Genomic DNA, 16,239 nt, shown 5'->3' on the forward strand with positions numbered 1-16,239 from the left:
AAATTTAAGGTCAAACTTTCATCAATACCTCCTGTGCAGAGTTCTGCAAAGTATCAACACAAAAATTGTTTTCCTAATCTTTCTACTATAACCAACAATTTAGTACTGACAGATTTTTTTATTGTACAAGAAACAGAACAGCAAAACCCAGCATAACAACCTTTGAAGCCATTTCACCAACTTTTTGCAGTACTATAGACAATAAGTAACAAATTGCATTCCATTTTTATTTATGCAAACAACACAGAAATATTAGAATTATAAAAAAATAGATGTCGATGCAAAAAACCTAAAAGCTAGATCATGCCAAAATTGATAATAGATAATGCCAAAATTGACAAACCCAAGTCAGATGCATGCAAATAGAGACATTCAAAATCCACTTGGCAAGCACTCCTGTAACCTGCTCTAGGTGGCAGAGAGACTGGACCCTTCCAATCTAACAATTCTGTGATTTTGCTTACATTGCTACTCGGCAAAACCACAACATGCTTCTAACACATTTCTGAGCATCCTCTGCTTCCAAAGTATTTCAGCCCGGCAATCCATACACTGTTCCACAGTGCCATGCCACTGCTGCTTGCTCACTTCAGCACTTCTGAAATGTGCAATGCAATGTGATGTGTAGTTCAACGAGAGAGCTCTGCCCTAGACAGTGCAGCAGGTGCCGGGTTAAGCTCAGCCTTGTGTGAGTACCTGCCACAGTGACTTGTATCAGTTGACCTGTTTGCATATCCTACCTCTGAGACCACCTACAAATTACTGCTTAGCTCTACAGGTTACCAACTAATCAGAGCTTCGGAGGCTTTCTTAGTTGCATGGTATTATCTGAAACACAATAATGTATAGGCATGCTCTCTTCCATTATTTCACTGAAGTAGGTAGGCACAGAATCAGAATGTCAGTTTTACAGCTACACAATTAATGCAACCATATAGGGAATAATTTTCCTATAAAAATGCTCTCCTGAACCTACAATGCATCCTCCTGCTCTCTACAGTATATGCACATACCCTAGGTCAGTAGTCTCTCCTAAAAATCTTATACTGCAGTTAAGATCTGGAAATGATATAAAATACCTTGTTCAGCTCCTCCTCTTGGTATTCTTGACTTTCTGGAAATAGCAATAATTCAGGGTTTTTATTTTCTAGTTGCTCAGTAAGCTGAACACGAGATGACTGATGCCTTTAAGTAAGAAATAAACAAAAAATGAAGCAATCAGAACATTCAATACTCTTTACCTTGTAGTATCCTTTCCACAGTGTAAAACTGTAGAACACCTGCTTGCTGATGAAAAAATACCCCCAAATATAACCAACATTTGGCCTAAACTGGGCTGGATTTTGGGAGATGTCTAGGAATCAAGGACAATACAACTATGTGCAGAAAGACTCTGAAAGCTCTTATAGACTGGTATTTCATATAATTTGAAATGGCTACAGATTAGATAAGCCATAAAACCATGATAATTTTAATTCAAAGGAGGTTAGGGAGAATCCTAGTTGCATTGTTTCCAAGTGTTTTAATGCTGAGAAAATGAAAGACTGTAAAGATATAGGTAGAAATATCTGAAATGTATTCATTTGTAAAAATCTAGCCATCATTAAAGCCTTTTAACAGAGCCTGCATCTATTGCCTGAAATTGTCTGATATTATTTTCAATGAAAATATCCAGTCTAAAATTTAGAAGTTGACATTTGAAACCACAATATCTTTTCAAACAAACTTAATTTACAACACATGTAAGAAAAAAGTTATTAGCTCTTAATTTACAACAAATGTAAGAAAAAAGTTATTAGCTCAGAACTACTTGTTCATTTAAATAGGTCTTCACCATCCATACTTTATTTGAATTTCCTGCATATCTTTATACTCTTTGATTTTCAGTAATTCTGTATACAACTTTTGGCATTCCAGTTGTATCCTTCTCCAGAGACCATCCCTTGACTGAAGCTCATTTCTCATGTCTGAGATGTCTGCCTCCATGTTCTAAAGAAACAAGGAAATGCACAAACAGTTAAATAAAACTAGACAGCTTAAAATGCTGGGTTTTAATACATCATATTCAATACCTGCACATACATGATTTTAATTTCTGAAAAACATATTGCTTCCATGTCGGTTTTTCTCATCTAAAAATCAGATTCTGAATATTCTTTAGCCCTTGCAATGTTCCAATGCATCTGCCTCTGAAATTATCATAGGAAACATAATTCAGAAGTTCTTCATTGTACTAAATGCATATAGAATATATAGCTTGCTTGTTTTAGCAGGTTCTGCATCCTGGAACATGTTTCACATGCCAGAACTGGTGCCATAAGTGGCTTCCATTCTTCATTTCCAAATTTATAAACTTTAGAAGCTACAAGGCTGCACAAATCTTCTTAAAAACTAGTTCCATCTGCATGGAGTTAATTGCTTATTTAAATTAACATCACAAAATTTTCAAACAATCAAAAAAAAGGTATTTGTTAGGGACTTGACAAACCTTATTCTGTTTTATCTTTTATTTCTGATTGATAGCATGTTAGATAACCTGAAGACAAATATTATATTTGGCATGATAAAACATGAATTCCAAAAATATCAGAATTTCACAAAAATATACTGAAAACATACGAAATATAAGAAATTGGAACTATAACCCACAAATAACAAAAGTAACAATAACAATCAATGCTTGCAATAGTAATATCCAGAGAATATGAATTGCTTCTCACCTAAAATCCAATAGCAGGTTTCAGATTTAAAAAAAAAAAAGAAAAAAAGATTTTTCCAAGGATATTGATCCTTTAACTTTCAAACTACTACACTAAAAGCACTCACATTTTCCATAAATTTTCATTTTATTTAAATATAACTTCCATCTTTAAGAGCAAAAATAAAGCCTTTAAAATTGGAAAAGAACTGGATTCCAGAAACGGCACTGCAAGGAGGAACTTCAAAGGTTTATTTCCCTTAGAGGCTCCTATGAGAATGACCCTCCTCCCACAGAGCCTGTGGTCTTCCTCTGGCTGAAAGGGTTGCTGAAAACAGACATGAAGTGCTTTTGCCTTTTTTTTTTTTTTTTTTTTTGGGGGGGGGGAGTCAGACTCATTCATCTTGTCCTTTGTTACATGAAGACTAAGAGTTTTTTTAAACACTGAAATGCAATTCTGGGTCTATTTAAGTGAAATAAAGCTTAATAAACTGTTAAAGTTGTTGGTAAGACTTACTTATTCTCATCTTCATGACTTCAACATTCAAGAAAGAGCCACAATTGTTTTATAACATATGAACTTAAGAGATGGCTAGTCCTTTGACTTTATTCTGGGGTGGATAAGGGAAATAAATTCCACACAATTGTGTGGCAGAAGTAATATTTTCTGTGATAGACTGCAGTCAGCACACATATTTACATAAATTGTATTTTCTTGTGAATTAAAATAGTAGCAAGAACAACAAGAGCCACAGCAGCAGCTGCAATAATAATTGAAACAGAACTGCAGGTCAAGAGTTTCACAGTTTCACATATCAGTTAAAAAAAGATATGCATCACTTATTATTTTAGAAAATATCTATTGCATCTGGTTAAAATGAAAATTAATTTTGAAGCAGAAAACTTTAGGATTTATTTAGAAAATATCTCATATAAAGAGTCTATTTCAAGTTGAAAAAATCATTAAATCTTTTATTTCCTTCTGTGAAAAGTTTTGCTTCTACTAGCTTGCCAATAAAAACAAAGTACCAAAAATTTCCTGATCAGCTCTAATCTAATTAGAACCCAGTTCTAATTCTACTCAAAGCTGTTTGTGGTGGGTTGACCCTGACTGGATGCCAGGTACCCACCACACTGTCAATGCCTTTCCCAGCTGGACAGGGCAGAGAAACAAGAGAAATACTCTTTGTTTCTGGAAATAATGACAGGGAGAGATCACTCACCAGTTACTGCCAAGGGCAGAACAGACTCACCTCACAGAAATTAATTTATTGCTAATCAAATTATACCAGGTTAATGAGAAATAAAAACTAAATCTTAGAACGCCTTCTCCTCATGCCTCCATTCTTCCCAGGCTCAACTTCACTCCTCAGTTCTCTACCTCCTCCCCTCCGGTGCTGTAGGGGTATGAGGAATGGGGGCTGCAGTCAGTTCATCACACCTTGTTTCTAATGCTCCTTCCTTCTCAGGGGGACTCCTCACACTCTTCACCAGCTCCAGTGTGGGTCCCCTCCAAGGAAAACTGTCCTCCATGAATTTACTCATGGTGAGTCCTTCCCATAGGCTGAAGTTCTCCATTACCTCCTCCAGCGTGGCTTCATTCTATGGAATGCAGTCCTTCAGGAAAGGCTGCTCCAGTGTGGGTCCCAGTGGGGTCACAAGTCCTGCCAGCAAACCTGCCCCAGCGTGGGCTCTCCTCTCCACAGGGCCACAGGTCTTGACATGAGCTTGCTCCAGCCCAGGCTTCCCACAGTCTCCTTCAGACATCCCCCTGCTCTGGAGTGGGTCCCTTCAGGAGCTGCAGGTGGATCTCAGCTCCACCCTACCCCTCCATGGGCTGCAGAGGCACAGCTGCCCCACCATGGGCTTCCCATAGGCTGAAGTTCTCCATTACCTCCTCCAGCGTGGCTTCATTCTATGGAATGCAGTCCTTCAGGAAAGGCTGCTCCAGTGTGGGTCCCAGTGGGGTCACAAGTCCTGCCAGCAAACCTGCCCCAGCGTGGGCTCCCCTCTCCACAGGGCCACAGGTCTTGCCATGAGCTTGCTCCAGCACAGGCTTCCCACAGCCTCCTTCAGACATCCCCCTGCTCTGGAGTGGGTCCCTTCAGGAGCTGCAGGTGGATCTCAGCTCCACCCTACCCCTCCATGGGCTGCAGAGGCACAGCTGCCCCACCATGGGCTGCACCAGGGCTGCAGGGGGATCTCAGCTCTGGTGCCTGGAGACCTCCTGCCCCTCCTTCTGCACTGACCTTGGTGTCTGCAGGGCTGTTGCTGTGACATATTCTCACTCTTCTCTCCCCACTGCACAGGGCTTTTTTCCCCCCTCCTCTTAAATACATTAACCCCAAGGTGCCACCATCACAGCTGTTGGGCTCAGCCTTGCCCAGCAGTGGGCCCATCATGGAACTGGCTGGCATTGGCTCTGTCAGACATGGGGGAAGCTTCCAGTACCTTCTCACAGAGGCCATCCATGGAGTGACCCCATTACCAAAAACTTCCTAACATGAACCCAATACGCTATTCAATCTGTGAAATACAGTTATATGGTGTATTTTTACATAAATTAGTATCCAGCAGCTGACCTAATGCTGACTTTTCAAGAACCAAGCCTCTTGGGTGATGTTTTCAGGTTACCTCTCATGTTATGGCTGCAGATAAGTTTGTCAGATAATTCACAGGGTAGAGAAATAGACTGCAGTCTCCATTTAGATCTTTTAAACTTTGCATTTTCTGTAAAGTCAAACTGCTCTTCCATACATTTCACTTTATTATTTGCTAATTAATAGTGTAAGTGAAATAATTAGAAGCACACTGAAATGGTCATAGGCATAAAGGAATACATGAGGCACAACAATTCTTGCTTTCATTGCCGTCAGAGTTCTCCACACCAAGATTCCCATCTACTCCTTCCTCCTTTACCCATATCATGTCCAACTATCCTCCACCTAATTCTCCTTCACGCAAACCTGCTTACTTTTTCTGGCTGACAACAGGCCTTGTACTTTCTTCTTTCTCATAAAGACATTCCTAAAAAAATATTTTCCCTTTTCATCAAACATTGACATCAGTGTTTCCCTTATGCAGCTATTTCCAAATGCAGCTTTTCTAACTAACACAACAGCATTCCACACCACCAACACAGTTATTCTGCAACTTTCTGCCCTTCAGATGACACTGTTATGTACATCCAGCTCCACTTCTACTTAAAGTGTCTTCAAGCTTCCTACAGCTCTCCTGTATTCTCTTGAATACATGATTGCAAAATTCTTCCTGCTTGAAGATTTTCTTCAAGGCTACAGCACGATCTCTCTGTCATACAGCTTGTATCCACTTGCTCCGACTGCCATGATTGGTTCCACTGCATATTCTAGTCCCACTGCTTTTGATGGCAGCCTTTTAAACAGGCCCCTAAATAGAAGTTTTGCTTGCACACTGATAACTTGTACACAGGCAAAAGACAGCGAACTAATGTGCAAATGGCGTGTATAAACTTGGCTCTTCTAACCTGACAACACATACTGAAATTTACCTCTGCCACATATATGCTAATTCCTGTGAAGTATATTGCATATGCTGTTAGCACTCTGCAAGACTATCTTGAGTAAACAGAAACAAATCTTTCTCCAAAAAGACTTGAAGTTACTATACACTATTCAGTATATTACTAAACCTAGAAGTGCTTAAATAAATAAGCAAAAAGATAACTGGTATATGTCACCAGAAAAAACCATCAACATTGTATTATTGTATTATTGTATCAAGATTGTATTATCTCAATCTTGTCAAAACTCATATATCATGATCAAAAGAAGAGGAGCAAATGGCTGTCTTCATAGATCAGTGCTATGCTGAAAAACAGTGAACCAGGGATAAAAACTGATGGTTATTTACTATAGCCAGAAACTTAAAAATTTTTTTAAATTGACTGCATAATTTCCTTTCAAGACAAACAAAACATACCATACATGTTTGTATATACTTATTTACTAGCTATATGGCACAATGAAGAAGGTGTAAATGAGATAAAGAAATTTCACAGAAGTCATTTATATATAAGGAACCAAACTAGGGGAAGTCCATGTAGATGCTATGGATATAGAAGAGTTATAAAACCATAGATACACTGACAAGAGAAAAAATATACTGCTACTATTCAAACTTATATCTGTTTTACTAAAAAAAACAACCCATACTGCTCCCAGATTATTCTGTATTCATGCACAGAATACACCTACTGTATATTTATGTAGGTATCTCATCTTGATTTTCCAACATTATTTCCACAGTCATCATAAAAAACCATTACTACCTGGCACTGATTTTGGTACATTTTTAGATCCTCATGGAGTTTCATATTTTCCTCTACCAGTTTATTCTTGTTTCTTGCTATTTCAATCACAATTGCCTTTAGCTTTTCAATAATTGAATCATCGTTTTCACTTTTGGGCTGGGTATAGGTAATTAGCTCTTCTTGGTTTTGTTTCTTATTGCATATTTGGAGTTGATAATTCTGGATCTGCTTCTATAAAACAAGAAAATATTTTGAATTAAACTCAATAATTGCATGTAAATTGCTAGGACCAAATCATTACTACTAAAATAATAAGGCTATTTCTGTCTTCACCTGGATTTGCTTAGAAAAGATGGCACAATTCATACAGTTTGAATTACTTGCCCTCAGTAAAAAAAAGAAAAGTTTCAAGAACCTTCAAGGGCACAGGAGTTTTTCAAGGATTTTTTCTCCTGTGCTGTGTATTTTCCTAGTACTTAATGTTAATGAGCCTCAAATGTGAAAAAGGTGATTATGATGACCTACTCAAAGCAGTTACCTGTGAGAAATAATTTGAGAGAAATGCTCCTCTTTGATTCATTGAACTCAGTAGGAGCTGTGTGTGTGTGTGTGCCTCAGGATAGATATTAACCTTTGACTAGAGGGGTACCATTACATAGGTCATGTACAAACAGCTCAGTTACTACAGGAACTGCACTTCTTTGAGATCATTATCCTTAAACTTGGGGAAGAGTCATTCGTATATTTGGCAGAGTCCTATACCCCATGCAGCTTCTTGTACTAATTAAAATCCTAAACACAAAACTTCAGAAAATTGGTATTGCCAGTATTTCTGAATCCACAGGCATTGTGAAGAAGCATAATTACTATGGCAACTGTTTTTGCTGTTTAAAAAATTATCCACATGAATCCCACTACTGGGAGATTAACAAGCAGCACTAATCTTTCAGAAGACTGAGAATTACTTGAAAAATGACAACAAAATATGACCTAAAAATCATATATCATGTGCAGAGAACAAGTTGGGCAAGAAAATATAAAGTAAAAATAAATAGGGTTAAAAATACCATATTTCACTGACAAGGTCTGCAAAAAGTAATACTTTAGACAGTTTTTATGTTATTGACTATGTCCCTGTAATTTGTGCTGGCTGAGAACCTAAGTAGAATGCACCACTAGCTGCATATCAAATAAAAAGCCAAAAAAAAAAAAAAGTGCAGGTTAAGTTTCATTTCTATAGATAAAAAATGTAGGTCCCTTTGACATCCATGTTATGGACTCTGATATACCAAAGTGTCAATACATCCTGTGAAAATACAGTGCAAGACTGTAACTGGAAATCAAAGATCTCATGAAAGACAAATTTGAGGCAAAGATGCAGTAACAATTAACACTTTTGAAACAGCTAAGGATTTTAAAAAATAGTTTCTGTTATGTTACAGTTGTGAAGGAAATTGTCTTCAAAGCAAGTTCACTGATGGCAATGAAAGCTTCGACAGAAAAATGTGAGTGATCACCGTGAGTACTCTATTTTGGCTTGTCTAACTGTACAACCAACATGTCATCAGTCAATGGTTTTGTCTAGTCAAAGACTTGCTTTTTTAACACATTTCTATGAAAGTTCAATTGCTGGAACGTAATGCTTTCAGCAGCTAAACCCAAAACATAACTGTCATCCTTGGAAACTCTGGATATCTGTAAAGAGTCTCATAGGAATTGTTAAGAAAGTGTTTCACTAGATTAAGATCCAATGAGCTTAGTAACAGTGGAAAAGGGAATTACCAGTGAGCAACATAATTGGCTTCCCCTTACTTAATTTTCAATCTGTCTTGTGGCACAGTCAATTTGTGAGTTATTTTCTGGGGGTTTTTTTAGAGAAGGATAGGTCATCACACAATATCATTAAATAACATTCTTTCTCGATTAGAAGGAATTAAAAAAATAAAAATATGTAGCATCAATAGTCTATATAAAAAAAGAGCAGTAAGCAAATTGGCAAGTAAAAAATAATCATAAAGTCAACCAAGGAACTGCATGATAACCAAAAGGCTAAAAAATATGAAGAAAAAAAGGGCTAAGTGATCCAACAAACAACTCCAAGAGTGATTCTGGAGTAGAATACGAAAATTAATTTTTTCTGCATAAATGATACTAATTTATATTTAAGATCTTAAAAAAATGAAGGCAATTAGATTTGAAGGAACTTTATACATGTGCCAACACCTTAATGGCATGCATTATTTACTTGGTAAGATACTTATTAATAACTTGTCACAAGTAACTGCATATTAGTAAATAGCATGGAAAAGTATATCCATAGTATGCTTAAAAAGTAAAAAGGAATATTCACTGGTTTTTGTAATTGTTTGGAGTTTTTTTTTTAAATAAATGTTATCAGTTAAGTCATGATCCTTATTAATTTTCCCATTTTCCTGAGAAAAACTAAATAAAAAAGCCTGCATGTATTATTAGGTCTTTCAGTATGGTTCTGCCTTACCATATATTCACTATCAATATAGACATGCATTGTAAAAGTGACTGTATGCTTAGTTTTAAAAAGAAATTAAGTTAAAATAAGCTCTAGTTGAGAAAATAATTAATTTTCTTCCTAGACCAGGAAGGCAGGAATTTTACCTGAAATAAATTACATTTCTCGGGCAATAATTTGGGTTGCATATCTGCATAAACAGGATTATTTACACAGATTGTCCCATTCTTCTCCCATTCTTGTGATTTTGCCTTAAATTCCTGAAAGACAGCAAAACAAGGCTAGTAAACATAGAGAAAATTTCTATCTTCCTCAATCTAAAGAATTTTGTAATTTGTATCATTCTAAGAAATACCTAGTTTTTTAATTAACACATAATCATTCCATAATTTTGGAAAGAAGTTAAAAAAAGAACAATTCTATAAACCAGCCATCCAGTCATCCCCACCAGAGAAAGACCAGTCTTAAGGGCTATTGATCTGAGAACAATGAGTGTAAACATAATAATCGAATAAAAACAATAAAATAGAGTTATTACTATGACACAAATTGTATTGGATAGCAGTTCCTGTGACTTTAAAGCTGTATCAGTGTTGAGCAGGGTAATCAGCAGGGAATCAAACCCTTAATATTCACACACAAAGTGCTCACTTTTTGTCTTGGTTTTTAATGGGACAGCAGCTACATTGAATAAATTTTACTTCTTGCTCTTTTTAAAATTGCTGCTCCAGGTTCTGAGTTCATCCAGTTTAAACAAAAAACTGTTTAAGAAATTCTGCTATGTTAGATTTATCTAATATTGGGTTTGTATTTGCACTTGCATTCATATTTATAGTGTATTTGAATATGCTTTGAACTCATGCCAAACCTTTTATGTTCACAAATCTATTTTAAAGGCAGCATCCTAAAAATAAGCAAAATTTCAATTACTAGAGCTGTTGCTCTTTTAGTTTGAAAATTCAGCAAAATAACAGTACAATGATTTATTTATTGAAAACTAATGGAAATGTTGTTCTTAAAAGACAGATGATATTTTATAATTAAGATAAACTGGCACATTCCCCAAATTTAAAACAATAAGGGTTTTTTTTTGCTACTGAAAAAACCTGACTATTTCTCAACACATATTAATATGAATCTTCTTTCATAGCTTTCCTGATATCTGCTTTGGCATTTATAACAATAAACATCTCCCTATTTTACAAAACATGATACAAATGGAGTTTCAGACTACTAAATAAGGACTACAGGTTCAAGGCCTTACTAAAGCACTGCTGAGCTTAGTAGATTTTCACCACAGTAATTATTTCCTGAATACTCAAATTTGCGGAATATATTCCAAGCACTCATTTTTCATACTGCATAATTAATTAAATTATAGCATTGTCTTACACTATTTTCACATTTTAATCTCGAGTAAGGTTATTCTCAAATTAGCTGACAGTAGTGATATATCAATGATAGCTGTACAACCCATTTATTATTCTTATAGTAGCTGATGTTGGCAGCTAGGCTGCAGTCCAAAGCATCGTAGCTTTTCTGATGGTGAGAACTTCCATGTGGAGGAACATCATAGAGAGTTGGGATGTGTCTATGTGGATACAGGAACCTGGATGTCATAGAAATTAAGTGAGAACTTCCATGTGGAGGAGACAGCCAACATCACAGAGAGTTGGGATGTGTCTATGTGGATACAGGAACCTGGATGTCACAGAAATTAGTCCTCTATCTTAGAAAATAACATACAAGGCAAGTCCAAAATACAGATCCTAAGACCCTGCTTGATTTGGGTTAAAAGTAGGAAATTACTTAAAATCTACTAGTGCTGAATTGATTGCAAAGTCCTCAAAGTGTCCAAATCATCTACATCATAAATCTGCATCATAAATGTGTAAGTCCTCCCAATGCGTAGAGCTGGGCAACCAGCTCCCACATCAGCTGGTACCACTCTCCTTGCTTTTCCTACAGCACCCAGCCCAGTAAGCATGTGGAGTACACACTACTTTATTATGCTCTTCCCAAAGGATGGACAGAGAAAACATGGATTTTGTGACCATCCTATGCTTCATCAGATTACTGCTTACACTGTTCTTCCCATAAGTGGAGGACTCGGTATAAAAATCTTTCAAGACAGAATATGGAGTATAATCTTCCCATGTTAGTTTTCTACCTAACAGACAAACGTTATTTTTCAACAGACTCCAAAATTCTTCCTTTTGAAGTTGTTTCATTTAGCTCAGGATATCAGGAAATTTGTTGGATAGGTAAAAAAGAAGCAGCAAAAATTAGCATACCTAGAGATAATATTGCTCAGTTAGAAGCAATAATACTGGATATCATTTTCTGCCCCACTGAATGCATCCAGAGGAATATTTGGAGAGAAGACACCACTTGCGGGGACACTCTCTACAAGCTCTCTATCTTGCCTAACTTTCCTGTTGGTCCAATAAATACCTGATTATTCCACAGATCATAAAGTAACCTCTGAGAAGTCAAGGCTGGGAATTATGAACAAAAATCAGTATATTCCTGTATTCAAGAATAAGTCCACTAAAATCCAGCCCAAGTCCAAAGGGATATGGATTATGGCTGAATCCTGTCCTCAGCATCTATTATCTAGTCCCCCAGCCAGTATGCTGGATTCTGCAGTATGTATTTTTAAGTGCCTAATCCCTCCTCATACATTGCCTAGGGAAATTAGGCACTGAGGTCAAGGTTACAGATTGCTTCAGGCATATGGGTGCTGACAGGATATAGGTTTAACAAGCAGTTTTCCAATCCTAAATCCTTTTTTCTATGTAGCCCAAAGTGGTCAAGGTTGTCCTGAGGTCTATAAAACTTGAATTAATGATAGGTATTATGTGACAGTATCCTGCATATGTACAAGCTCTCATGCCTCAAGAGATTGTGTTATACAGAACATGTCTATTCATCAGGAAAAAAGTAAAACTTATTTATAGTTACATTTACAAAAATTTTGCTATTAAATAATAATAAAACTAAGAACCATTCTTGCCAAAGCAAAACAATTATACCATTTTTGTAGAACTAAAAGCAAAATAAAGGTTATGATTTTAATCAAAGATTAGTTCTAGAAGCATATCAAAATTAAAATATAATGACAACTCTTCTTACCTCAAATTTCACATATAAATTCCTTGGGTTAGATGATGTGTCCAGGTTTTCCTCACATTTGTCTCTACTTTCGAGCATTTTTTGTTTTAACTGATGTGACTGTAGCTTTTCGTAACTATGTATCAACTTTGAGAACTAAAAACAAAAGTAGAGCTGAGCATGCAGAATCTATCAAGGAGAACCACATGACCAAAGTTTTCTTTAAACTAGAATCAGCAACTGCAGCTTTAGTATTCTAAACGTTTAATCAATGTAACAACAAAAAAATCAATAAATAAAGTTAAAATCAACTAATAAAGCTATCACAGATGAAAAGACTAAGCTCTCATATGAATGTTAACTACTGTTCAAATGGGTTCATTTGACTGCTGTTTAATTCTGCTGCAGCTCTCCATGGCATTGCTGCCCACAGAGTAACTTCCTCTACCGTGTTCATATGGAATGTTCTATACTTGTTTACTGCCATCTTGTGTTGACATTTTTAAAGGGTGCTTCACTAGTCAGAACGAAAGATTATCATTAATGTGCTCTAAACTTGAGTGTTTCTTTCTTGTGATGAAAATTGTTGAAATGTTATGTGTGTGATGATTGCACTCTTCTGGTACCACTGTGTGGGTCTCAGAATTAGACACTAAATAGACAACAGACACTGCCTACTGATGTCACCATGAAAGACTTAGGAGTCAGAGGCACAGAAGAAAAGGTACCAGGAGAAGGACCAGCCTCTCCAGAAAAACAGCCAGTTTCCACACCAGTTCACTACACTGAACAAAACAAAGGGTCTGTTGAGTGCCTGTTAACAGATTTCATACAGAAATGTGATATTGTTTGGTAGGAATATGTGCATTTGATTTTGAAAAAAAAAGCAAACCCAAGGATATTGATAAAGGAAACACTAAAAATACAACCTTTAGGAAAGCTGAGTGAAAGAACTTTGGGAAGAATATTAGAAAAAATATTAGCAGAAAAAAAGCTTCCAATATTGAGTGAAAGAACTTTGGGAAGAATATTATGCAGAAAAAAAGCTTCCAATAAATACTGATAATATGTCTTGTTGTTTAGTTCCTTTGTATTTAAATATATGTGACTTAAAAAAAAACTTGACTCTCACATAAAATTCTTTCTATATTCAAACAAAATCCACAAAATCTCATATATTTGTTAACAGCTCAAAGTGAACTACTGTTTGGAAATGGAATGGAATCTTGTTGAGTCAACACTGAATGAGCAATTGAGGTCTGTTCAGATAACAAACACGGCCAAAAGAAGTCCAGAAAAGATACAGAATAGAAACAAATTAAAAAATAATATGGAAACTTCCTAGACCCATTTGAGATGAACTTGAGAATCATAATATGAGAGCGCACAAACTAATTGAAAAGATGATGAGAAGACAGACTATCCTGGACTAGAAAGTTTCATGACATGAAGAGGCCCAGGCACAGATTTCACCAACTTGGAAGGTCTGAATAATTCCATAACATGGGCATAACAGACCTGCGTTATCACCTTCAAACCCAGATCAAAAGTCTTGCAGTGAAGCTGCCTATATTTGAAATTGACTTTGTCAGAGAACAGAGTTATGATAAAATATTTAAAATGAGTCAGAGTATCCAGGCTCAAACAACATGGAACTCATTGACCTTGGAAGAAAGATATCCTTTTTCAAATAAGAGTTTTGGTCTTGAATATATTATGGCATATGTGAACTGCCTGGGAAGACTCAATTCAGATAAGACAGGTATTGGAATGCTTATGCTAAAAAGGCTGGGAAATATAGGATCCAACAATTCAGTAAATTGGTCCAAAATGGAACAGAGTGGCCAAAATGAGAAAATTTATTTTGAATCTTAGATATTTAATGACAGTAGGATATTAAAGGCAAATTATTGTCTGGATGTTATCATGACTGGAAACTAAACCAAAAGACAAAAATCCTTCAATTTAAGGCCAGATATTTGCTTTAAAAGTTCCAAGTTGCTCTGTTCGCATGTTGTGCATGTCAAAAAAGAAAAGATGCATTTTTGTGAGTTCTGGGGTAGAATCCATCTTAGTTTAGATTTCTGAAAGTTAGACATAGAAGCCTGAGATATCCTGCATTAGAAAAATCTGCCTGTAAATGCTTAGTCATTTCAGCTATCTTATATTCTTGTCATACACTGAGATGAATTGTATTCTGGGGGTGTCCCTTTCTTTCTGTTGATTCTAAAGGGAGCCTGGGATAGCTCAGATGCAGCTTTTACGTGTCTAGGTGGGAAAATTAGTTGCAAAGTTCTTAGAGCAAGAAACAATCCTTGTTCTTTTGCCGAGATTTCCATCACTTTCAAAGTGAGAATAACTACTAGACATTAATATAAAAAAAAGAAAAAAATAAAAAGAAGGATCAAAGTAATGCAGATGAACCTCAGAAGATTTTGCTATTTAGTTATGACAAAATGCTGCATGTTTGAACAAATACAACAGTGTGGCCTAGGAGTTTCAGCTAACATACTAGGAATTATTTCCCTAATACAAGAAAAATATAGGTTTTACAGCATTCAACAAGCACACAATCAATCCAGAGGGAATACTGCTCATTAAACAGAAAAGAAATTCCTTCTGAATAGCTTAGCATTCTGACAGCTAGAAAAAGCCACCCTTACTATTTCTATCAAGATTAGGAAGGAAGAAATCTTGAGCAGGATTTTAAGAATACATCTGTAGAAAAAGATACAATGCTATTGGTAAATGGTAACACACAATTTGTGCAAAACTAAACTGTAGCTCATACGATTGTACAGTTTAGAAGGTGGTATAATTTCCCAACTGAGACTAAGAATCGAAAGAAGGGACTCAAAGGACATAAGGCAAAGATTAATATTGTCACAGAAGGTCTGTATTTTAGTTATGAGTTTGTGTAGCTTAGAACTGGGGACATTAGAGCCATTCCATTGCAGAAAATACAGCACTGTTATTCAGGAAGGAAAAGCCATAAGGAGTTGTGGCAAAAGCTAGAGGAGCAGAGTGGCACAGTCCTATCGTCTAGCATAAGTGCTAGGAATTGTTCTGACAGGCAGACTTCTATTTATCACATCAAGGAGGCTCCTTACCACAGGCATTTAACAGTTTTCTTCTTCAGTCAAGGTGAATGAGGTGGACGTTCCACGAAAAATATGGTTTGGTCAAAGGAGAGGAATGGGGACAGGAAAATAAAATCCAAACAGCATCAGTGCTGGAACCTTTAGAAAAAGGAATAGGATGACTGAGAGAATGAAATGTTTGGAGACATGGATTGGGAAAATGATGTATATTCGTAAGAGGTAGAAATCCAAAGTTCTATCAAGTTTATCTTGCATAAATATAGAAGAAGAAGCAATCAAGAAACCCAAAGAAAGGTTAAGTGGTCTTAGTGGTAACAAAAAAGGAGAATTTGGGGAAGAAATATAACCAGGTTTAAAGAGAAAAGCTTGTAGGTTAGAAAATGTTAGGTTCTTTAAAAAAACAAAAGAGAAAACAGGCTGCATTTGCCCATGGAAAGGACTTGATGAGCAATTAAACACTCCAAAATAAAAATCTTTATGAAAAATTGCCTGGACTTTCAATTTCAGAAGGTTCAATTTCAGTGAAGATATTAGCAACATGTAACAT

At 36.2% G+C, this 16,239-nt stretch overlaps 1 protein-coding gene across 1 annotated transcript in view; it reads right to left on the reverse strand.

The window, feature by feature from the left end:
- Positions 1 to 16,239, reverse strand: part of DEUP1 (deuterosome assembly protein 1) — a 42,287-nt gene that overhangs the window by 17,440 nt on the left and 8,608 nt on the right. Inside the window, exons 5-9 of the mRNA XM_039718707.1 lie at positions 12,613 to 12,747; positions 9,624 to 9,737; positions 7,008 to 7,220; positions 1,844 to 1,989; positions 1,080 to 1,185 (exon numbers count right to left, since the gene is read on the reverse strand). Coding sequence (XP_039574641.1) covers positions 1,080 to 1,185; positions 1,844 to 1,989; positions 7,008 to 7,220; positions 9,624 to 9,737; positions 12,613 to 12,747 — 714 coding nt within the window. The remainder of the gene's footprint in view (positions 1 to 1,079; positions 1,186 to 1,843; positions 1,990 to 7,007; positions 7,221 to 9,623; positions 9,738 to 12,612; positions 12,748 to 16,239) is intronic.

Source organism: Passer montanus, unplaced genomic scaffold (assembly GCF_014805655.1).
Source record: "Passer montanus isolate IOZ18808 unplaced genomic scaffold, ASM1480565v1 scaffold4, whole genome shotgun sequence".
Taxonomy (NCBI): Eukaryota; Metazoa; Chordata; class Aves; order Passeriformes; family Passeridae; genus Passer; species Passer montanus.